At 61.9% G+C, this 23,063-nt stretch overlaps 2 protein-coding genes across 21 annotated transcripts in view; both read left to right on the top strand.

The window, feature by feature from the left end:
* KIF1A (kinesin family member 1A) overlaps positions 1-12,838 on the top strand; it is an 83,679-nt gene extending 70,841 nt beyond the window's left edge. For all 20 annotated transcript variants that reach the window (XM_064485362.1, XM_064485361.1, XM_064485354.1 and 17 more), the window contains 11 exons: positions 2,437-2,551; positions 3,562-3,695; positions 4,702-4,763; positions 5,061-5,206; positions 5,717-5,917; positions 6,378-6,455; positions 7,305-7,429; positions 8,332-8,484; positions 8,726-8,918; positions 9,440-9,558; positions 9,864-12,838. In XM_064485362.1, the coding sequence (XP_064341432.1) occupies positions 2,437-2,551; positions 3,562-3,695; positions 4,702-4,763; positions 5,061-5,206; positions 5,717-5,917; positions 6,378-6,455; positions 7,305-7,429; positions 8,332-8,484; positions 8,726-8,918; positions 9,440-9,558; positions 9,864-9,906 (1,369 nt within the window). In that variant the 3' untranslated portion in view covers positions 9,907-12,838. The remainder of the gene's footprint in view (positions 1-2,436; positions 2,552-3,561; positions 3,696-4,701; positions 4,764-5,060; positions 5,207-5,716; positions 5,918-6,377; positions 6,456-7,304; positions 7,430-8,331; positions 8,485-8,725; positions 8,919-9,439; positions 9,559-9,863) is intronic.
* A 4,660-nt stretch (positions 12,839-17,498) lies between these two features.
* Positions 17,499-21,986, top strand: LOC105106511 (aquaporin-12B). Its single transcript, XM_011000326.3, has 3 exons — positions 17,499-18,105; positions 19,201-19,317; positions 21,793-21,986. The coding sequence occupies exons 1-3, from the start codon at positions 17,499-17,501 to the stop codon at positions 21,984-21,986; spliced, it is 918 nt and encodes a 305-aa protein (XP_010998628.2).
* Positions 21,987-23,063: the final 1,077 nt, after the last annotated feature.

Genomic DNA, 23,063 nt, shown 5'->3' with positions numbered 1-23,063 from the left:
AGGTGCCCTCCCTGGGTGACCTCATGCCCAGAAAGACCCCAAGAGGGTCCTTCATGCTCAGGGGTCCTGGTGTGGTCGCCATACCTCCCAGGCACATCCTGCAGGCACAGGGGCTCCATCTCAGCCCTGCTGAGTCCTGCCGCATGATCGAGGGGTATCAGTCAGGGCCTCCCACACCCTGCAAGTTCAGGGCCTCCCACGTGGCTACCTGAGTCCCACATGGGGGGCTGCCACTCGGCCACCCTGCTGAGGCGGGCTCCACTCAGGGCACTTGCAGGGGGAAGCAAGCCAGCAGTGTTCTTTAGCTATGTTGGAGGCAGGCGGGTGGAGGGGGCAGCACTGAGCCATGCCCTGGGCCAGCAGGAGGATTTGGGGCGGGCCTACGGGAAGCGGGGTGCTCAGGCTGGGCCCAGCACGCCGTCGGGCCTCCTGGGGTGAGGGCTCATGATAACCGTGGTGCTGCCCAGGTCCTGTTCTCAGCTCTGCACTAGCTCCCTTAACCCGAAGGACTTCTCGAGGCGGCAGAGACAGTGACTGCCCATCGTCCGTCCAGCAGGCAGGGCACAGGTGTCCGATGATAGGCCGAGGCATTTGGAGCTGGGCTGTCGGGGGGGTGTTTGTTCTGAGCTGAGCTACAGTGGGCCTTGGGCTCTGTCCGCAGGCCTGGCCTCTCAGAGCTGGGGCATTTGGGGACCCGGGGACAGAGGGCATCCCTCTGGGTCAGGGTTGTGTCTCCAGGGACGCTTGCCTGGTCCTGCTGGGATACCAAGGCTCTTGCTGCGGATATGGGGGAAAGGGGTGCCTGCAGGGCCTGGGCTGGGGGCTCGGAGTGGGCTGTGCCCTCCTTGAGCCCCCCACCCCCGTGGGCCACGTCTGGGCCCCGGGGGACAGCGGTCAGCAGCCTCGTGGCTGGGTCGGCATGGCGCCCGCCTGCTCCGTCAGTTAGCTGGTCTCTGGCCGGGTGATGGCGCGTGTTCTGACGTGAATTTCTTCTGTGTGTGTACGTGTTTGTCCTGGCCGCCTCGCCGTTAGCGTTTCGTTCGGAAGTGACACTAGGTACAGCTCCCTTTTCTCCTCCGCGCTCACGTGCGTGGCCTGTCCTCTTCTGATTTTCAGTTCCCTTTCTCCTCCCGATGTCTCCCTGTGCTCTCTGCCCATCCTCTGGTCACCCCACTGTCCTCACGTCCTTCCTCTGTCTCCCTGTCCTCGGTGACGTGTCCCATAGCTGCCCTGCCCTGTCCCGCTGCTTCTCCTGCGCCCTGGACCACGCCCTGGAGAGACGGGTGGCCATGGAGCTGTCCGCCCCAACGCGGCCCCTCTCCTCCGCCCTCTGCACTCCTGGGTGGGGCTGGGTCCTCCAAAGGGACCCGGCCGTGTCGGGGCGTGTGCCGCGGCATGGCTGCTGGTGTGGTCATGTTTCCCAGCTGTCTTTGTGAGGATGCTTGGATGGGAACCAGGCGAGGCTGGGGGCTGCCCGATGGGCCCCGGTGATGCAGCCACGTGGTGGATTGAGGCAAATTCCCACCTCAAATATGGCAGTCCTAAACAAAGCTGCGCCTGGCCTAAGGTGAGGGTTTAGGAGCTCTGCAGTGGGAAGTTGAAACAGCAGGGAGCCTGCCCCGGAGCGGAGGCCACCAGGCCATCTGTGGTGCCAGCACCCTGGCCCCGGGGCTGCTCGAGCTACCCTCAGGGGTCTTCAGGCCAGGCCACTGGCTTACACTTGGGTCATTGCCTTCCAGGTTAGGGAGCAGGGAAAGAATTGACCACTGCCTGCTCTGTGCTGTGTGGGACCCACCTCCCACGGGGCCTGCCCGTGGTGGGCAGAGGCCATGAGGTCCGCAAGGGACCACCCCGGTTTCCACCCCTAGCATCCTCCTCCCGAGGGCGAGTCGGTTGGCGGAGGAGATGGCCCTGGAGAGTTTTGGCAAACCGGGGCAGGCTCCTTCAGGTCCAGGGAGAGGCCGGGGCACCTCCTAACTCCGGTCGAGGCCAGGTGGAGCCGGCCACCCCCTCCCACCGTCTCCCCACCACCTTGTCTCTGCTCTGTCTGCTCCCATCATCACAGCTCCCTTTGCTCCTCCATCCCTTATCTCTCCTCTCCGCCCTTCCTGCCTCCTCTTCCCCATCCTCTTATCCTGGCCTCAGCTCCAGAGCCAGGGGCTGAAACCTCCCACCCTCTGCCCAGGGTGGAGCTGAGAGCTCTGAGGCTCTCCTGGTGGTGGCTGGAGTCCCCTCCTAGGCCTGGTCCTGAGTAAGGAGGGGTCTGTCCTCCCTGGACACCGACACCTGGGCTTCCGTGCCTACGGCCCCAGCGGCTCTCCCTGCGGGTGGCCCACGCGTGTCTGTCTGTCTGTGTCTGTGTGTCTGCATGTCCCCATCCCTGCTGAGAGCAGCCCACATGCCGTTATCTTTTACCTCGTCTCTGCTTCCTTCTAGGACCTTCTACCAGTTCGAGGCTGCGTGGGACAGCTCCATGCACAACTCCCTCCTGCTGAACCGGGTCACCCCTTACCGAGAGAAGATCTACATGACCCTCTCTGCTTACATTGAGGCAAGAAACCTATGCCCAGGGCATGCCACCAGAATCACCTGTCCCCAGACCTCAGCTGCCTGCCAAGGGACAATGAGGGTGCTTGTTAGCCCTGGACAACCCCAGTCACCCCTGTTATCTTCTCAGAGGACTTCTGAAGCCCTTGAGTTAAGTCTGTGTAATTTTAACGGCAGTGCTCACAATTAACCAACTCTGTTCTGCTATCTTTAGTGTATGGGTTTGTCCTTGGGGTTGCAAGATGGCTGCAGAACCACCAGACATTGCGTCTATGTTCCAGGCAACATAAAAGCAGAAGCTTCCCCTTCCCTCTCGCCAGGGTCCCAGGCTATGACCTCCCCTCAAAGTGCAGGACGAGGCTGGGAGCGCGGGCGTTTCAAGTGGTGCAGAGTAGTGAGGAATCTGGATGTTTGGGGTCCGCAGCCAGCAGGACGGTTGAGGCAAAGCCATCCACCCCTGCCCCCAGAGCCTAATTACTCTGGCTGTAACATGGGGACCCATGTGCTGCCCCAGGGGATGAGATGTGCTCAGGCCCCAAGAACGCTGAGCCCCAGGACACATCAGTTTCGTCAGCAGTAACCCCCGAGCCTCAGGACAAAGCACCTGTGGTTTAAGACGGCACCGCGTTTGCTGTGAAGTCATTCCTGTGGCATTTTAGAGTCAAACCCAGGGTGCACAGACAGGACCCCGTCAGACCCTCACAGGTGTCGGGGGGGTGTCACCCCAATTTCATGGTGAGGCAGCCGAGGCCCATGTCTGGGATGCTTGGGGCCCCTGCACGGATGTCCGGACCCCCGGCAGCTCGGTGTGTGGCTTTCTTTCTGGGGGGAGTTGGCTTGAGGCGGGAGTGGCGACCCTCCCCACCTGGGGCCCCAGAAGGTCTGGGGCTGGGGTTCAGTGCGGTGTCTCTTGTGCCGTGGGGTGGGGGTGGGGCAGGGGCCGGGGGCGGGCTGGGCCAGGCACCCTGGGGCATCCTGTGTCTGAGCCCCCCCCCCCCGACCTGGCCCCCGCAGATGGAGAACTGCGCGCAGCCGGCCGTCATCACCAAGGACTTCTGCATGGTCTTCTACTCCCGCGACGCCAAGCTGCCCGCTTCGCGCTCCATCCGCAACCTGTTTGGCAGTGGGAGCCTGCGGGCCTCAGAGAGGTGAGCCCGACGGGTGGGCAGAGGGGCTGCCTCATCTGGTGCCCAGGCCACGGTGAGAACCAGGCTAGGCTCTGCACTGGGCAGCCTGTCGGGTGACGCGCTCTGGGCTGGCTGGCCCCACGGGAAGGTGGACCTGCCCCGTTCCTGACCAGCCCCTTGCCCTCGGGTCCCTCTCCCTCGGCCCTGATGTCGGGGTCAGTGGAGGCCACGGGGCACTGGTGGGGACACCGATGTCATGGTGGACGAGCATGAGAGAGCCGGGATCCGCCCACAGGGAGCAGCGGGAGGCCTGAGGTGTCCACTCTGGGGCCTCGTGGGTGGCCTTGGAGTCACGCTCACCCGTTGCAGGGTGACCTTCCTCCCCAGGGCCACAGGATCTGTGCAGCTGGGACTGCTCACCCCAGCACAGTTAGAGAAACTGGGTGATGCGGGGCTGGGTGGGAAGGGGGCTCTGGACAGAGCTTCCCGAAGGGCATGTGCTGAGCCAGCGCCTCCTGGAGGCTCGCAGCACTTGGGGGGGAGGGGTCGGACCTTCCTGGGGGGTGGGGAGGAATGGCTGAGAATGTCGAGGCAGGGAGGAGGGGCCCTGCCCCAGCAGCAGGGCCCGCCGAGGGTGCCGGGTCATCACTGGTCAACTCAGTGAGGCTCCCCACACGCTGTCTCATGGGCCCGTGTCCAGGCTACTCTGGGAGAAAGGAGTGTGAGGTCAGGACTGAATGGCCCTGGGCTGGCTGTGACCCTCTCGTCCAGGAGGTCACCTGGTGAGTGCAGGCCGCTCTCCATGAGAGCGTTAGTGGGGTGCCCTTGGAAGCATCAGTCCCCGGAAAAGGGGGGCCTAGAGGAAGGCTGGGATGGGGACTTCAGCACAGGGACTGCATCACAGGGACCCTGGCACCCAGTCACCCTGCACAAGGCCGCCTGGGCGGCCATGGGACTCGTGCCCAGTGCACACCTGTTTGTGGTGAGAGTCGGAGCCCGGCTGACACGGCCCCCTCCCCCCCCGCAGCAACCGCGTGACGGGCGTGTATGAGCTCGGCCTGTGCCGCGTGGCCGATGCAGGCAGCCCAGGTAGGCACCTGCACTGCCCCCTGGCCTGGGCGTGGGGTGGGGCGCTTCGTTGGGAGTCAGGGAATCTGGTCCCCTGACGACACTCGGGGGGTCCCTCACCTGCGACCTCCGGAGCTGTTGAGGCTGGAGGACACGGCGAGTGAGAGAGGAAGGGGGAGGAGGTGGCAGGTGACCTGGCGGACGCCTGCCGTTTAGCTCCCGGGTCGAGGCCGGCCTGGCTCTTGGGGCCGGGTGGGGCCCGCTGTCTCTGGTGGGTGAGCCCACAGTGGGGCACGTATTCCTGGGCATCCCTTCCAGGGATGCAGCGCCGGCGCCGGCGGGTGCTGGATACGTCTGTGGCCTACGTCCGAGGCGAGGAGAACCTGGCAGGCTGGAGGCCGCGGAGTGACAGCCTCATCCTGGACCACCAGTGGGAGCTGGAGAAGCTGAGTCTCCTGCAGGAGGTGAGTGTGTCCAAGCCCGCCAGGCGCTACTGGGATGGTGCACGTGACCCTCAGACTGCCTGTCACAGGGCGAGGGGCTCATGACAGCACGGCCTCTGGAGAGCGGAAGGTTTACTTCCAACCCAACCACAGACTCTCGGGCATGTAGACGGGATGAGAAAGGAACCTGGAAAGAAAATGGTCAGGGAAGCCAGCGTCTGGCCGCCGGGGCTGACCGCTGGCCCAGGACGCATGTGGGAAGACTGCATTGGAGGCCTGGGTCCACCCTCAGGGTCCCTCCCAAGGCCATGGCTGCAGAGCTCAGGGCCCCATCAGGGATTGGGGGCCTGTGTCCATCTGCTCACTGTGGGCACATGGGGCGCGTGAGGCCAGAGACCGACACGACTCTCAGGTCTGCCGGCTCCATTTCACACTCCGCGGCCCACGGGTGAGGCGGGCTGCAGGGTCCCGACGGGCCCGCCACTCGGGGAGAGTGCAGAGGTGAGGCCACGCCCCTGCTCTGCCGCGCAGGTGGAGAAGACCAGGCACTACCTGCTGCTGCGAGAGAAGCTGGAGGCTGCCCAGCGGCCCGGCCCCGAGGCGCCGTCCCCCGCCTGCAGCGAGGACTCCGAGGCCCGCAGCTCGTCCAGCGCCTCCTCCCCGCTCACAGCTGAGGGCCGGCCATCGTCCCTGGAGGCTCCCAACGAGAGGCAGCGGGAACTGGCCGTTAAGGTGGGCTGCAGGCAGGCAGGCAGCCACCCTCCGGGCCCTTTACTGCTGCCAGTGACCCGTGCCGACCCCTGGGCCTGGGAAGCACGAGGGTCCACGGAGTCACCTTGCCCCTCGCCCCTACCCCACCCTTTTACAGCCAGCTCCCCAAGCAGTGACGTGCCCTCTCTTGAATACCTGTGCTGATGGGGAGCTCACCACCTGCATCCAGAACTGGCCCTCTCTGCTGCTGGGTGGGCCACGGGGAAGGCCTCCCGCACTTCGAGTGATGCTGCCCCCACCCCTACCCTTGTTCAGGCCTCAGGCCTGCCCTGGGAGGCTTCCACACTCGGCCCTTTAACCTGGGAGGGTGGAGGTACGGCCCACCTTCACCTGGGTGCCCGGGCCCCTGGGCCAGTCGCCCGTGTCTGGGGCAGAGCCAGGTCCTGGGAGGCTCCTGACCGGGCGTTCGCTCTCCCCGCAGTGCTTACGGCTCCTCACCCACTCCTTCAACAGAGAGTACACCCACAGCCACGTCTGCATCAGCGCCAGCGAGAGCAAGGTGGGCGGGGGGCCGCCGTCGGGGCCCTTGTGGCCGACAGAAGCCCCCATCCCAGTCTGGAGAAGGAAATAAGGGTTTTCTTAGAAGCACACCTCTCACAGCCTAGAGGGGTGCCTCAGAGCCAAGGGCGGGTTTCCCAGGCCTGAGGCTGTGAGCCAGGCCTGTGTTGGGGTCCCTGCCATGCGAGGAGTGAGGGGCTGGCTGGGTCCAGTCCTGCCCCGGATCCTCCCTGGCTCCCACTCATCCCAGTCCCTTGTCCTGCCTGGCCTGGCCCTCGCCCAGCTGCCACTATCCAGGGCTGGTCAAGCCCCCTCCCCTTGGCTGTCCTTTCTTCACCTGGGGGCCCGTCCTGGTCTGCAGCCTCGTACCCTGTCCCAAAGCTGGCAGCCTGTGTGCCGCCCTCCACGGAGCCTCTGCCGGCTGCTCCAGGCTTCCCACACCCGGACTTCCCTCCCGGCTCCCTGGCCCCTCACCAGTCTCTCATCCCTGTAGACCCCCATGCCTGGCCTCTGTCCTCTGTGCTGGCCTCGCCCTCTGCCCGAGGCTGTCAGGCTGCATGTCCTGAGGGTGGGGCTCAGAGGCTACACTTTCCTTGACCCCCCACCCACTGGTCCCCACTCCATCTTTGCCGCCCTGCAGCCTCAAATCCCTCCTTAGGCAGGGCAGAGCCCAAAGCCCTGGGAGGGGCGGTCAGGGGTGAGGAGGGGCTGGGAGGGGCTGGGGAGGAGGGGCTGGCCTGCAGTTGGGATGGAGATCACCTTAAACGGAGGTGAAACGCAAGCAAACGTGCAGGGCCCCACCTGCAGAGGCCCCCAGGCGGTCCCTGATCAGGCCCTCTGTCCTCCGCAGCTCTCAGAGATGTCTGTCACCCTGCTCCGGGACCCATCCATGTCCCCTCTGGGGGCGGCCACGCTCACCCCCTCCTCCACCTGTCCCTCTCTGGTCGAAGGGCGGTACGGAGCTGCTGACCTGAGGTAAGTGGGCTCCAGGCTCCCCAAGAAACTTCCGCCTCCCCGAGCTGACCGAAGACAGCAGCCGTGACAGGCACAGGGCAGAGCTGGGCACAAGGGGCCAGGGGTCTGGGGCGGCCATGCACGTCCAGGGCAGGGCCAGGCCACGTGGAAGTATCTGCCTGTGCGGCTGGCGTGGCCCATTCCGAGGTCATTTCCTGCTAAAGCATAAATTTAAAATGCAGTTGTGAATAAAACCAGAATCGGTTCAAAACACTAAACAATAGCCCCTTTCACGGGCAGCACTCGTAAAACACTGAGTGGGGAAAACGTGACAAAGATGAGCTTAGAGGACCGCTAAGCCCACGGTCGGGGGCGGGGGCCACCGGGCGCCTGCTGAGCAGGGTGTTTGGGACAGACCGCCCCTGTTGCTGACCCCACCTGTGTTGGGCCCATCACATTTCATAACACCTCAGGGGGTCCAAAGCTGCTTCATCAAAGAACAGAAAGAAACAAAAAGGCGTGAGGCCCTCTGGGCTGGGACAGGCCTCCCTGGCCACCAGGTCCGTGGCTCCAGGCCTGGTGGCTGCCACAGGACAACTGCTCCCTCCATGTAGACGGTCCCTGAGGAAGTCACGTCCCTCAGTTTGATCCTGGAGAGAGATGCTAGAGCCGCTCACAGCGGGTGGGGGTGGGGAGGCAGGATGCGCCATGTCCGTGGGGACCCTGCCTGCAGCGCCCGCACAGCCCTGGCTGGACTCAGGCCAGTGGGCTGAGCTCCAAGCGGGCCTGGCGGACACGGGAGGAAGGTGCCCACAGCGCTCTGAGGGGTGACACTGGCTGTCGGGGAATTCCGGGGGAGGCAGATCCTGGGCCAGCGAGGAGCTCCCCGGCAGGAGTGCCACGGATTCTCTGTGCTTTCCCAGGACCCCACAGCCCTGCTCCCGGCCGGCCAGCCCAGAGCCGGAGCCCCTGCCGGAGGCAGATTCTAAGAAGCTCCCCTCCCCAGCCCGGGCCGCAGAGGCCGACAAGGAGCCCCAGCGCCTGCTGGTTCCTGACATCCAGGAGATCCGGGTCAGGTGCGTGGGGCTGCCCCAGACGGGGCCCTCTGAGCATCGCAGAGATGGGCAGGCCCCCAGACCCAGGACAGGGGACAACTCTGTGTCAGGGGGTCAGGCAGGCCCTCGTTCTCTCAACCTAGGAGCGGGTGAGAATGAGCAGACGTAAAGGGTCGGGTGGACCGGAGCCCGGGCGTGGGCCGGGACGGGGACCTGGCGGGCAGTTGCGGAAAGACGGTTTTAATGCGTCCCCGCCCCACAGCCCGATCGTGTCCAAGAAGGGGTACCTGCACTTCCTGGAGCCGCACACAGCCGGCTGGGCCAAGCGTTTTGTGGTGGTGCGGCGGCCCTACGCCTACATGTACAACAGCGACAAGGACGCCGTGGAGAGGTTTGTGCTCAACCTCTCCACCGCCCAGGTCGAGTACAGCGAAGACCAGCAGGCAATGCTCAAGGTGCGGACTCGGCCGCGGGCTGGCAGGCCCCGGCAGGGCCGGGGAGGGTGCGATTCCTGTGTCCACTCACTGCCCGCTGCGGCCACCCAGTCCTGTCTCACAGGCGGGGACGTAAGGGTCAGCCCCACTGTCCCTCTGCCCCTTGTGTCCCGCGGTCACTCCTGGGGCTCCGAGTCCTGGTGACATCGGGCAGCGATGGCTGGGGCGGGCAGAAATCCTCTGCCTTCTGGTGGCTAATGACATAGTCCGTCCTCTGGGGGACGCCACACTGGGGGTCCCCGAGCCCCTAGCCCGTGGTGCCCTGGGCCCAGGAGGCAGCCTCCTATCCTCCGGCTTTGCCCTGCTCCTCCCCGAGCACGCGGTGGCCCTGGACGTGTGTGAGGACGTGTGACCCAGCCCGGGTCTCCTCTTCCGCTGCTTCGTCCCTGGTGCTCCCCCGGCCCCGCCCGCCCCAGCCCCAGTGGAGCTGACTGAGCTGGCCGAGGCGGGTCTGGCCCCTCTCACGGCAGCCCCCCTCGCAGACCCCCAACACGTTTGCGGTGTGCACGGAGCACCGCGGCATCCTGCTGCAGGCCAACAGCGACAAGGACATGCACGACTGGCTGTACGCTTTCAACCCGCTCCTGGCCGGGACCATCCGGTAAAGCCCAGCACGCCTAGATTTTACGTTCGGCCGGGGAGGGCGGGCCTTCATGTAGGGAAGCTACTGCGCACAGCCAGGCTGGGCAATGGCCAGGCCCCCGGTGGCCGGGAGCCTCTGTGACTTACTGAAGGAGGCTGGGGAGGGGGCGGGGGGCTGCTCCCACCGAGTCACGTGGGCAGGAGACAGAGAGTGAGTCTCTCTGGTGACAAGGGAACCAGAGTCGGCACAGGGCCCCGGTGCCGGCATCCTGACCCCGGCTGCCCGCCGGCCCTGACCACTGCTCCTCTCCCAACCCTCCGCAGGTCCAAGCTCTCCAGAAGGAGGTCTGCCCAGATGAGGGTCTGAGTGGAGCCCTCCCGGGACAGGAAGCAGGCCCGGCCCCGCCCCCGTCTTCCTCGTGTTGTCCCCCCACCCAGCCCCGCCCCGCCCGACAGCCGGCGTGCCCCTCGTCCTGGGAACGGCGCGCTGGGCCCCACGAACCACCTCTGGCCAGGGACCTGCACACGACCTGTCGCGCTCCCAGCAGAGGCCGCGTCTGCTGTCCTTTCTTTCAGAAGGCGCCCCGGGTGGGAAGGGCCGGGAGAACCCCAACGTCGGAGGGCATGGTCCCGGGGCGTCGATGCCGTTCTAATATTTTTTTAAGCATAGACAGACTTATAGTTAATACACCTTAGCTAGTGACGTTGGAACAGTCCAGTCAGAAATTAACTACAAGACTGTGATCTATTTATAAGCATTTATATCTAACGCCTTCCCATAGACGTGTAGGGTTCAGCTGGACCCACCCCAAGTCGTTCCCACGCGCACTTCCCCAGCCTCTTAGGGACGGGCAGGGCGGGGCAGCCGCCTCGGAAGGCCACGGTGAGGAGGTGCCTGGACGGGCTGGCGCCTCCTGGTTAGCACCAAGGGGGTGCTCCTGCCGGGCCAGAGCTGAGGCTTCTCCCCAGCTGCAAATGGGGCCGCCCGGTCCTGGGGGGGTGTGTGTGTGTGCGCACGCGTGCGCACGCCAGGGGAGCGGATGTCTGAAGTCCGAGCAGTGTAGAAGGTGGTGCGTGTTACTTCTAGCAGGAGGCAGGGTCCACGTCTCACCTGGGCGCGTGTGGAAGGTGAGGCAGACAGGTGCCTGGCTGTGGCGCCGTCCTTGTGGGGTCCAGGAGGCAGAAGGGTCAGGATTCCACTGGCCTATGTCGTGTGTCCAGGCCAGCTGGGTGCAGGGGCTGTTTACAGGTGGTCCAGGCCGCGAGGGGCTTTTGGTGCAGCATCTCCAGCTGCTGTGAGATGTGGGGTGAACTCCAGGTTGCTCCAGGGAGGAAACCGGTGACCTCCCCTCTTTGTCCCAGGAGAGGAGAGTTTCTGTGGGTCCAGTGAGAAGATGCAAGGGGCTCGGGGGAGGGTGGCCAGCGCTGAGGTCGTCTGCCATCAAGGGGGATTTCTCCTCCTGTGTCTGAGAGTGTCGCCTTGTCTTGTTCTGACTTCTCATGCCAATAGCCACTTCGTCCCCTCTGCAGACCCCACATCTGATGGTTGCCCAGGATGAGGTAAGAGTCAGCCTGGGCCGAGAGTCTGGTTTGTGTCATGCCCAGGCCATGAACCTTTCAGAGGAACCACGGGCCTGGGGTCTTCAGTGACCTGTTCCTGCACCCAGAGGCACACTTGGCCTCTTTTTAGCTTGAAGGAAAACAGCAACCACACCACGAGACCCGTCCCCTCCATGGCCCCCAAGAGCAGATGAGGGCTGACGTCCTGGACTAAAATCAAACGTTGTCTGGAAACCAGGAGGCCTGTGCTGCCCGCAAGGTGCTCCTCAGGGGGTAGAGGCTGAGCCGCAGAGAGCTGGGGTGACAGGACTGTCTGGAAGGAGCACTTCCTCTGGCTTGTTGAAGGCTTTGAGGGCAGGGAGGAGGGACGGGTCAGGTGAGCTCTTCTAGCATGAGTCGGTTCTGAGAGCCCCGCCTTCCCGCAGGGAGACTGGAGGTGCAGGGCCCCGGCCATGGCCCACTCAGGCCAACCAGCCTGAGGCCACGGCCTCGGGGGAGAGGAGTCCGAGGCCCTCTCGCGCAGGGTGCAGGTGTCTGGGGCCAGCCAACCCGCAGGGCACCTGCTGAGTCGGGCAAGGCCAAGGGAAGGGGGCCCGTGGGAGGATTTCTGGGAGTCGCCCCGAATTCAGGAGCCTCCACAGCCATGGAGGCCCCGGGGCTGTTCCATCGTGGCCTGGTGCCATCTTGGCAGGGACTAAGAGCCAGGTGTGGCCCACCTGATGACCCCATTTGTCATCACTCCCCCTCTCAGGCCCGCTCCGGAGAGGGGTCCTAGATCAGAGCCCAGACACCTGGGGCTGCTGGGGAGAGAATTCCAATATGAGTTGGGAACACTGCTCGCTCATGCCTGGTGTCACATCAGCCCTGGGGAAGTGGTTTGGGACTCAGTTCCCACATCTGTGATGTAGGAGGCTGGTCTGGATGCCCCTGCGGGTCCAAGGGTCACGGAGTGCAGATAAGGAAGGCAGGCCTGGCTGGGGGTGGAGAGGAAGACCCGGGAGGCAGTTCAGACTGTTCTGTGTTAACGATGCCGCTCAGGCTGCAGCCTTATTTTGTTAGAGGGACTGCCGTTCTCGCCCCGCCGGAGAGGGCTCTCTGTCCCCTCCAGGGTGGGGTGAGCTCCTTCTGCTGTGAGAGGAGCCCCAGGGAGGGAGATGCTGGGCCCCAGGGCAGCTGGTGCCCAGGGGTGGGTGTGGAGAGGCTCATAAGTTCAAGGCCTCCCTGCTCTGGTTCCCTGACACTGCGTGCACGCGCGCGCACACACACGCGCACACACACACACACCCCGCCAGCGGAGGTGGCCCCCACTCAATCCTGGTCCCCCCTTGGCACCTCTGAGGCGGGCGTGGCAAGGTGCTCAGAGAGGATCCCTAAATGTGGCTGGAGCGGCAGGAGTGAGCAGGGCACCACACTGGCTGTCCATCAGCCCCCCCAGCAGGGGCCCTGAGGCGCCCTCCTTTGCCCCTGGGGCCAGGCCAGGCCTCCTCCCAGCGACAAGAGGCTGCAGCTTCTCCCAGGCCCGTGCTTCCCGTGCCAGCCGTCCCGAGTTCCCCTGTGGCTTGTACATACGTGGTTGTGCGGCACACCCCGGCCCCCGCACCGTGACCGCCACCCGACGTAGCGACTCCCGCTCCCAGTGTCCGAAACCCGCGTGCTAGGCTCTAGGCCCCTGTGCGTGCGTGTGCGCTTCAGGCTCTGTCCAGTTACGAAATAAACATGGCTCTTTATGCAGCACCAGACGCGCGGGGCTCTGCTGTGGCTTTATTTGCGCGCTGGGTCTGTTTGCTGGGGCCCTAAATGGCCACAGGGCCAAGTGTCCAGCACTGTCTGGAGATAGCACGCACCTCCCCGCAGCAAAGCAGAGAGGGGAGCACCGCGAGGGGTGGGAGGTACAGAGGGTGTGTATCGTGGGAGCGTCCACCTGCTTCCCTCAGTACCTGGTGCCTGTCTGAACAGCCCCAGGCGCTCTTGGCAGTGCCAGCCCTGTACTGCCAGCCTCACGCCCAGGCAACCTCCGGTCATTTCATGTGTCAGCTTTACTTCATACCAAAACCAGACAAAGACGCTACAAGAAAATAAAACTGCAGTCCAATATTCTTCATCAACATAGAAACAAGTATCCTCAATAACATTTTACCGAATTGGATCTAATAGTGTGTAAAAAGGTTAATACCTCATGACCAAATTCGGTTTATCCCAGGAATGCAAGGTTGGTTCAAAAATCAATGTAATTCACTAAATTAAACTAACAAGAAAAAAATCATGTTATCGTTTTTATGGATGTAGAAAAAAATTAACAAAAGTCCAAAATCCATTGCTAATCAAAACTTTAAATAGAAGACCACTTCCTTAACCTGATAAAGGATGTCTACAATAAATCTATAGCTAACATCATACTTAATAGCAGAAAGTGGATGCTTAACCCTTAAGACCCAGAACAAGACAAGCTCACCCCTGCCGTCTGTCACCCCTCCTCAACGTGGTGCTGGAGGTTCTAACCCGAGCAACGAGGCGAGGCAAAGAGAGCAAAGGCCCCAGACCAGAGCGGAAGAAAGGCAGAGCTGCGTCGGTAGCAAGTCTAGAATATACCCCAAAGCTACTAGAATTAACTGAGTTACGCAAGGCTGCAGAATACCAAAGCAATACACAAACACTAATTTCATCTCTATACACTAGCAATAAGCAGTTGAAAATCTGAGTTTAAAAAACTACCATTTATAATGGCAAAATGTGAACTACATAGGTAAAAATCAAAAAATAAGAGAAGTCAATATGCTGAAAGTTACAAAACACGGATGAGAGAAATCAAAGAAGACCTAAGTGAAACGAGGAGCTACGTCATGTTCGTAACCGGGAGGTTTGGCATTTGTTAAGATGACCTCCCTCCCCAGACTGGCCTGTAGATTCAGCATGACCTCAGTCAAGCGTCCTGACGTATCAGCTACCTGATTCTAAAAGTTACATGAAAAATAAAGGAACTAGAAATGCTAGAACAAACTTGAAACTGAAGAATAAAGTCAGAAGAATCACAACACCCAGTTTAAAATTACTAAAAAGCTACAGCAATCAGGACAGTGTGGGGTGGCGAAGGGACAGGTGTGGATCAACCAAGAGAGAATCCAGAAACAGACCCACACAAATACAGCCAACTGATTTTTTTTACAAAGGTGTAAAAGCAGCCAGTGGAGAAAGGGTGGCCTTTCCCACAAGTAACATTGACGTGTTTTAGTTGATATGTTAATTGATTGTTATGTTTTCACAGGTATGTTTTTAAAAATGAACATCAACCTAAACCTTATACTTTATACAAAAAGTAACTCAGAATGTTATGTAAAACCTAAATCCACACACCTTCTGGGAGACAGTAGACAAGGAAGTCCCCAAGATGAAAAGCTAGGACAAGTGTTGTCAGACGTGCCACCAAAAGCTCTGCCCACAAAAGAAAAGAAACTCAGCACTGAACTTCACGACCGTGAAAAACCCCTGCTCTGTCAAGAAAATGAAGACCAGCCAGACACGGAGACACTCACAAGTCACATATCTGACGTTGGACTTGTCTCCAGGACACATTAAGAATTCTCAAAACTCAGTGGTAAGAAATCAAGCAACCAATCTGAAAATGGTAAAAGATGCCGCTACACACGTTACAAAGGTTACGATGAAAAACCACCACCAGAACGCTGACCGTATCAAGTGTTGCTGAGCAGATGGAGGGACTGGAACTCTCCTCCACAGTTTGTAAAAATGTGAAAGGTACAGCTGCTCTGGAAGTGGGTTTGGGAATTTCTTAGGAAGTGAAGCGTGCCCTTCCATCGGACTCAGCAGCCCCACTGCGGGATGTCTACCCTGGAGGAATGGAAACTCTGCGCGAGAGAAACTGATGTGCGTATGTTGAAAGCAGCTCTACTCATAATTGCCTCCAAATGGAAGCAATTCACGCGCCTTTCAGCAGGCGGGTGGTCAGACAGGATGTGGTCCGTCCACACCACGGAAATCTGTTTAGCAATCGAAGCATGGGACCGAAGCATGCAGAAACTTAGGTGACTCGCAAAGGCGTTACCCCGAGTGAAAGAACTAATCTGCAAAGGCTACGTTCTGTGTGACTCCATTTATACGGCATTCTCCGGAAGACACAGCGGTGATGGGAGAACAGAGTAGGGGTCCCCAGGGGTTATGGTTGGGGACTGTGTTCGCGCAAGAGAGTTTTGGGGGTGATGGAACTGTTTGGCACCCTAGTAGCAGTGGTGGTGACGTGAATATACACATGTTTTAAAATTCATGGACCTGTACATTGACGGAAAAAATAAGTCAATTATCACTCCATGATAATTTTAAAAATTAAAGTTTTTTAAAGCATCTCAAAAAAAAAGACAGTTTTTTAAATGGTGTTGGAACATCCATATGGAAAAAATACACCTCGCACCGTACCCCAAATTAATTCAAAATGGGTCATCGATCTGCATGTGAATCCAAACCCTGTAAACTCCTGGGGGAGAAGCTTTGTGACCTTGAGGTTGTCGGAGATTTCGCAAATACGAAACAAAACCACGACCCCTAAAAGAAAAATCAGAGAAATCAGACTTCATCAAAATGAAAATTTTCTCATTTTTGAAAACACTTAATAAAATGAACAGACAAGACGTGGGCTGATCGGGACACAGAACTCCCGAAACTCTGACGAGACAGCACACCATCCAGTCCGAAGAAAAGGATTTTTAGAGTGGGGGGAGCAGATTAAAGAAACTTAGGAAACCTTTCATGGATTCTGGTTTTTCAAAAAAGTTAAACGCTTTAGATGACCCCTCACCTCAGATCTTAAGGCGCTTGGCGGTCACGATGCCCGCTCCAACAAGAAAAAGCTGAGTATAACGGAAAGCCAGCGAGTTCAGAACCGAGGCCTCAGGGCCGGCCGCTGCCCCCAAACCTGGAGCGACAGCAGAGCCACGGCAGGGTCTGCTGGCCGGAGTGGGGCCGGAGCGGGCGCAGATGGGCAGGAACCCCTACATGGCAGTGGGGATGCCTTGCTGGAGGCTGAGCGCAGGCTAGAGGCAGACAGAGAAACTCCTTGGGCCTCGGGCCTCGAGGGACCTCACTCTCTCGTGGATTTTACCACCAGGAGCCCCACCAAGTTCTCCTGGTGAAAAGCAAAGAAAACTCCCTTATGTTTCTACCAGGGGGTGAGGAAGACAAATCCAATCGAAATCTGCCCAGAGCTTTATCCATAACAGAGTCCTCTGGCGTGCGGGCTGGGGAGGGGCAAACCAGGACTCAGGGGGACTCCCTGAAATCCTGCAGCCGACACTGCACCTGATGGTGACACACGGGGGCCCCCGCCCAAGACTGAGAACTAGACAAGGGGCCTCTCTCACCAGCCCCGTCCAAACCGTGCTGGGAATTCTAAGTGCAACGAGACAAGAAGAGGAAGTACTAGGTACACAGAGTGGGAAGGAAGAAATGAAACTGTGTTTGCAGATGGCAAGACTGTCTATGAAGAAAATCCGGAAGAAAAAGAAAAAAGAAATCCTTCCTGGAACTAGAAAGTGATTATAGCAAGGTCACAGGACGCGAAGTCCACACACGGACGTTGATGGCTTCCCTGCACACCAGAGATGAACAGCTAGAATCTGAAATTTTAAAAACACCATTTATAGTAACATCTCCCCAAAAAAGGAGAGAAGTAAAAATGTAGGTAAAAATCAAGCAAAATATGTTATTATTAGAAAACTACAAGATTCCGATGCACGGAATCAAAGAGGTGAGTAAATGGGGAGGCAGTCTGCGGTCACCGATTGCAGACTCACTGCTGGGACGATGTGAGGTTTCCTGGTTGGATCTACAGACTCAAGCCGTCCCCAGTCAAACTGCCAGGACGCCAGTCAGATGCTGACAAACTGAGTCTGAAATGTGTACGTCCCAGCCAGAGACAGAAGGGCCAACACAGTACTGGAGAGAACAAAGTCATAGGACTCCCTCCCCGACTTTGAGACATACTCTGAGCTTCCAAAGATCAGGGGAGGGACGGACGCTGGGAGGGACGGACGCTTGGGTGGGAAACTCAGACAAGAGGACCTGCCAGGGGTGGAGACGGGGCATCAGGTGACTCAGCCCGTCTGCGCAGCAAGACTGTCTCTGGTGGGACGAACGGAGGCTTGGCTGTCAAGCCCCCACATTAAATGCCACCTGATCGGGGAGGTGCCACCCGCTCGGGGAGGCGCCACCCAGTTGGGCTCCTGGGCCGCAGGGGTGGGGCTGGCAGTCAGGGCACAGGTGTGGCGCTCCCACGGTGGCAGGCGGCCCAGGTGGACTCTCCCACAGCTCGCTGCCCTTGGGGCCGCCGGCCAGCCCCCGACACGTCAGCTCAGCTCCCGGCTCAGCCCGGCTCCCGGGAACCTCTGGGCGATGGCCGGTCTGAACGTGTCCCTCTCCTTCTTCTTTGCTACATTCGCCCTCTGCCAGGCGGCCAGGAGGGCGTCCAAGGCCCTGCTCCCCAGGGGCGCCTACGCCCACTTTGTCCGGGAGGCGGCGGGCGCGGCCCAGCTGGGGGCCTGCTGCCTGGAGATGCGCGTGTTGGTGGAGATCGGCCCCTGGGCGGGGGGCTTCAGCCCTGATCTGCTGCTGACCCTGCTCTTCCTGCTCTTCCTGGGGCACAGGGCCACCCTGGACGGGGCCTCGGCCAATCCCACCGTGTCCCTGCAGGAGTTCCTCCTGGTTGAGGCCTCTCTGCCCAGCACACTGCTGAAGCTGGCGGCCCAGGCGCTGGGCATGCAGGCGGCCGGCGCACTGACACGGCTCTTCTGGGCCTGGGAGCTCAGTGACATGCACGTTCTGCAGAACCTCATGGACCTGCACTGCAGCTCGGCCCTGCGCACGGCCGTGCCCCACGGCGCGCTGGTGGAGGGCTCCGGGGCCTTCTTCTTCCACCTGACCTTCCTCCACCTCCGAAACACCCTCCCTGTCTACAGGGTGCCGGCCGTGGCCCTGCTGGTCACCGTCATGGCCTGTGCAGGTGAGACCTGGCGGCCTGTCTCCGGCCTCTGGGTGGCCAGCCTGCACACTGGCACCTCTGGACGCCCAGGGGTGGGGATGCTGGCCGAGGGGCCACAGAGACTCGGGGCGGCCCAGGCACTGGTGGGATGGTGACCAGCTAGGCTGGACACAGTGTGCTGGGCTGGGACCCCTGGGCCCTGTCAGGGCTGCCCTTCCTGGCTCTGTCTGTCCATACCCCCGGCTCTCCTATTCATCCCAGAAGGTCTACACCTGGGGCAGGTGGGGCGGCCGGTGCAGATTATTCAGGGCCCGGCCCAGGCTCTGGCCTGGAAGTCCCTACATCCTCTGTCGCCCCCTCTTAGAGTGCCCAGGCGTGTTGTTTCTTTCTTCCTCAACCCCACCACACTGGGCCCCACATATCACCCCAGAGGGCAGCTCCTCCCACCCCCCCATCCCCTCCTTGTCTGGGGTCGGGCCTGTTGACCAAGCTCTCATGGGACCCTGCACCCCTGTGGAAGCTGCCCTGGGTTCTTCCCAAAGCCCAGAGCCTGCTCTGGCCCTGCCCAGGGGAGGTCCCTGCCCACAGGCCGTGGTCAGCCTGGCCTGGGGCTGAGGGACACTGGCGCTCCTCACATGTCCCCTCGCCGGCCCCGTCCAGTCCTCTGTCCTGTTGTCTCTCCGTCAGGCTGCGTCCGTCTCTCTGTTCCCCCACCCCCCGCTCACTGCCTCCATCTCTCTCCATCTCTGCGTCTCCTTCTCTCATCTCTCTGTCTCTCAGAGACAACCTCCCACGGGGGGAGCGGGGCGGAAAGTGATGGGGCAGCCGAGTCACCCAGGGCGAGAGGTTGGAACGGGCGTCGGACGTGCCTGGAGAGACTGCTGCTCCAGCTGCTCCTTGGCCCCGTGACCTTCGGCCTGGCTGAGCAGCCCTCCTGGGGTGCCCGTCTACAAGGGGTGAGGATGGGCTGAGCTCCCGGCCTGTGTGCCAGGAGCCTGCCAAGTCCAGGCCTGGGCCCAGCAGGACCCTCAGCGGGGATTTGGGGGTGGGTCGGGCCCGTTGGAAAGGTGGCTGCAGGCAGGACCGGGACGAGGCCTGTCTATGCTCCCCCTGCAGCTGGGCCCCTCACGTCCGCCTTCTTCAACCCCACCCTGGCTGCCTCGGTCACCTTTCACTGCTCGGGGCACACCTTGGTGCAATACGCCCAGGTGTACTGGCTGGGCCCTCTGACAGGTAAGGGCAGAGGGGCCCCTGGGGCTCTGGGAGTCCCTGGTGACGGATGGACAAGGCCAGCCCTGGGTGGTGGCTCCCATGGGGGACAGGAACAACACACGAAGCATCCAGGGTGGACATGCCTGTGGGACCCAGCTCGCTGGGGGGGATCAATTTAGGGGCCCCTGGTGTCCAGAGCGCTTCCCACAGTGGGTCCTGTGGGGCGGGGATAGGGCCGGGGAGCAATCCCGGGCTCCCCTCTGTGACGGAGACATGGGGGCTCCTCCTTGGCCCCAGTGATAGACCCTGAAGGAAAGTGACTCCCGGAGTCACGTGCCCCTCCCTAACCACCCTGGAGGGGCGAGGTGATGTGAGCGGCTCATCTTGGTTTGGGCATCACACAGAGGGGCAGGAGCCAGGGAGGAAGGCGGCAGGGGTGGGGGAGACGCAGACCATCCGAGGGTGCTGGGCAGACAGACGGATGGTGCCTGTCATGGAGGATCCCTGTGTCCGGCTCCTGTGCCCCCTGCACGGCGCCCTCACAGACCCTGAGCCAGGATCCCCTGACCAGGCACCCACTGGGCCTGGTGACTGCGGAGCCACAGGGGAGAGTGGGCCGAGTGGGGCAGGAAGACGGACAGGCCTCTCAGGGGGCTGTGGACGCGGCAGTGGCCGTCCTCTGCGGCTCCTGGGTGAGCTGCCCTGGGACTCCCTGAAGCTGGTGCCCCTCGCCCCCCCCCCCGCCGTGGGGCCCTCCCTCCCCCGCACCTGTGCCCTTGGCCGCAGGCCGCAGCAGTGGAGCCGGGGACCCTGGCCTCAGGGAGTCTGAGGCCCCGGGTGGAGGTCACACCCTCTCCTGCTCCTGGTTGCAGCCCTTGACCCCACTGAGCTCTCCACACCCTTGTCAGATGGGTAACTGGGGTCCAGTGGAACTCGGGGTGCACGCAGGGAGCACGGCCCAGCTTCCCAGGAAGGGGGCGCGGGGAGAAGCAAGCCCGAGGGGGTGGGACTCCCAGGCCGACACGCGTCCCTGGGATGAGGAGACGTCCTTGCTACTGTCCGTAAATTCCATCTCGCCTTCCACGGCTCAGGCGCACTCGGCCCAGGAGCCACGCTCGGGGGGGCACTCACTCTCTCTGAAGCCTGAGGGTCCCTGACTCCCCGGCTCTGTGCTGCTGTCACTCCTGGGGGTCCCTGGACCCCCTCAGGAGCCTTCGGGCTGTGGGGAGGAGGCTGGGGGTTGAGCACCGCATGTGCAAAGCCCACTTCATTCCCGGGGGTGGGGGCATCCCCTCCAGGGCTCGGCTGTCCTGAGTGCACACACCCTCTCCCCGATGAGGGTGGGGCCGGCGTCCAAGGCTGTTCCCGCAGGACCCGCCTGGGGACCCAGCACTTCTCACGCGGACTTGCCCTCCCCTCCTCCCAGGCTGGCCCCAGGTGAGCCCATCTCCAGTGAGCCCATGCCCACTGAGACTCGGCAGCGCCCCGGCTCCCTGCATTGCGGGGGGCGCCTGCTGCACTGAGGCTGTTAGCATGTGCCCTCCACTTGCTTTGCAGCTGCCGTCCCCTCCCCTCCCACCTTGGTGGGCTGACACGGTTACAAAATCTTTCAGCCATGTCAGAGCAGTTCTAGGAAACAACAGTCATGTGTTCCGTTTATCATCTTACCCCGAACTTCAGGGAGAATGTGCCCCGAGGACACGAGGCTGGGGGCAGCACCACAGTGGTGCCGGGCAGGAAGTGGGGGCGCTCGCTGGGCGGGACTTGCACCCCGCACCTGTGCTGGCGGCCCTGGGCCATCGCTCCTCCTCTCTGGGCCTGCCCTCCTCCACAGCAGCGTGGGCCCAGCTTCCGCCGGAGGATTCGAGGAGGTGCAGCTGAGGGGTGTGGGCGCAGGGCCATTCTCTGGAGCCATGGTGGCTGGAGCTGCCCACGGAGGCCAGTGTTGGCCAGGCTGCACTGACCTTTGCAGGGCCAAGCAAGCGTGCTAGAGGGGCCCACACACCAGAGTTTATTCCTTCAAGGATTTGCATCAAACGTGAAAAAGACATGTTTTCCTCTCCTGCCTTGGCAAACTCACCTTCCCTGTGACCCGGACAGCCGGGTGGGGATTCGGGGCCCTCCGCTCCAGGAGTTCCGGCCAGAACCAGGGGGTCAGCCAGGCCCCGCCCCAGGCCCCGCCCACATGTGGCTCTTCCCCACCCCACACTCACCCATCCTGCCCAAAAGAGCCACCCCCATCGGTGACGGGTCACCCTCAGGAGGCAGCCCTGGGAAGAAAGGCTGAGACTCGGGGCATCTGTGCAGGGTGCGGAGCCAGGTCCCCAGAGCACAGTCTGGAGGAGGTGCACACGGTTCCCGTGGCCTGTCCCGTCTCCAAGGGGTAAGCTAGGGGAGGGGTGGCGGGAAGGGCCAGACCAGGGTCCAGGTAAGGGCCCCACCCAGTCCTGGGCGCAGTGAGCCCCCGCCCTGTGGTCTGATGCCGGCCTCCTGCAGGGATGGTCCTGGCTGTCCTGCTGTATCACGGCCGCCTCCCACGCCTTTTCCAGAGGAACCTGTTCTACAGTCAGAAGAACAAGTACCGAATCCCCAGAGTGAAGCCTGCCCAAGGGCCTGGAGACACCCAGAGACCTGCGGAGGGGTGCAGGGGGCAGGGGCTCGGGCGGCATGGGGTGGGCGGCAGCCGCTGAGCCCCCACTGAGCCAGGAGGGTCCCTGTGAGCATCACGTGAGCATCCGGCCCTGGCTGGACCCTGGGACCTCCCTGAGCTGAGAGGGGACCCAACCCACACCCCCTTCCTCCCCAGAAACCATTTGTCAGTAAACCACCCCAAGCCCTGCCGTCTCCCTGGGCCCGACAGGCGTCTGAGGGCAGGCGGGGTGAGGCAGGCACCCCCTGGAGGCTGGGCCTCCATCTTCCCACAGGGCCTCTTTCGCCTCCTCTTTGTGGAGTCAGAATCGAAGCTGAGAACTAGGGGGACAGGCTGGAGGTCCAGGGTGAGCCAACCCAGTCCCGAGAAGGCCCAAGGGTAGGACATCCCACAGACGTGCCCACCTGGCCTGGAGGCGCCCCAGCACCCCCAGCCCGGGGGGCCTGAGCGGCCACCACACCCGGAGACCTCCTTGGAACGGTGTGGCTGGAGCCCAAGGCTGCAGGGGAGTGGGCTGGACACAGGGCACCCAATCCCACCATCCGCCAGCGCCCAGACCCGCAGGTCCCCACAGCCAGGCACTGGGGCCCTCACTGCAGAACTCCCGGGCTCCCCGCCGGGCTAAGACGAGCCCCAGCCATTTTCTCCCCAAAGACCAGAGCTGATCTGGAATCTTCCTCCCCAAGAGAACAAAGCCCCCTCGGCTGGGGGTTCCTGGAGACCCATCCAGAGAGCAAGGCTGGCAGGGAGGCCCTGGGCAGCCTTTGCCAGGGGACGCCATGTGGAGGCTGTGTCTTCCTGCACCAGCTCCCCGGGGGCGGGAGAGAAGGAAGGCTCCCCACCCCGCTTCCTGTGGCCACCTCTTCGCCCCCCTTAAATCTGCCCCCCAGTGCAGCCTGGCAGTGAGGCTGCTCTGTGTGAGCCCCAGTCTCCTCCTCCCCTCCATGGAGTGGCCACCTGGGAGGGGCGAGCAGGCCCAGGCTTCCCAAGGCCTCCGTGGGAGCGGGCCTGAGAGCCAGCCCTGTGCGGCTTCCAGAGAGAGAACGGTGCACACGGAGGATGATGGAAAGGGGCCAACCAGCACTTCTCACAGGGGGCTCTGTGTGCAATGGGCCAC

Source organism: Camelus dromedarius, chromosome 4, assembly GCF_036321535.1.
Source record: "Camelus dromedarius isolate mCamDro1 chromosome 4, mCamDro1.pat, whole genome shotgun sequence".
Taxonomy (NCBI): domain Eukaryota; kingdom Metazoa; phylum Chordata; class Mammalia; order Artiodactyla; family Camelidae; genus Camelus; species Camelus dromedarius.
Note: the sequence above shows the minus strand (reverse complement) of the source record. Positions and strands in the feature narration are given on the sequence as shown.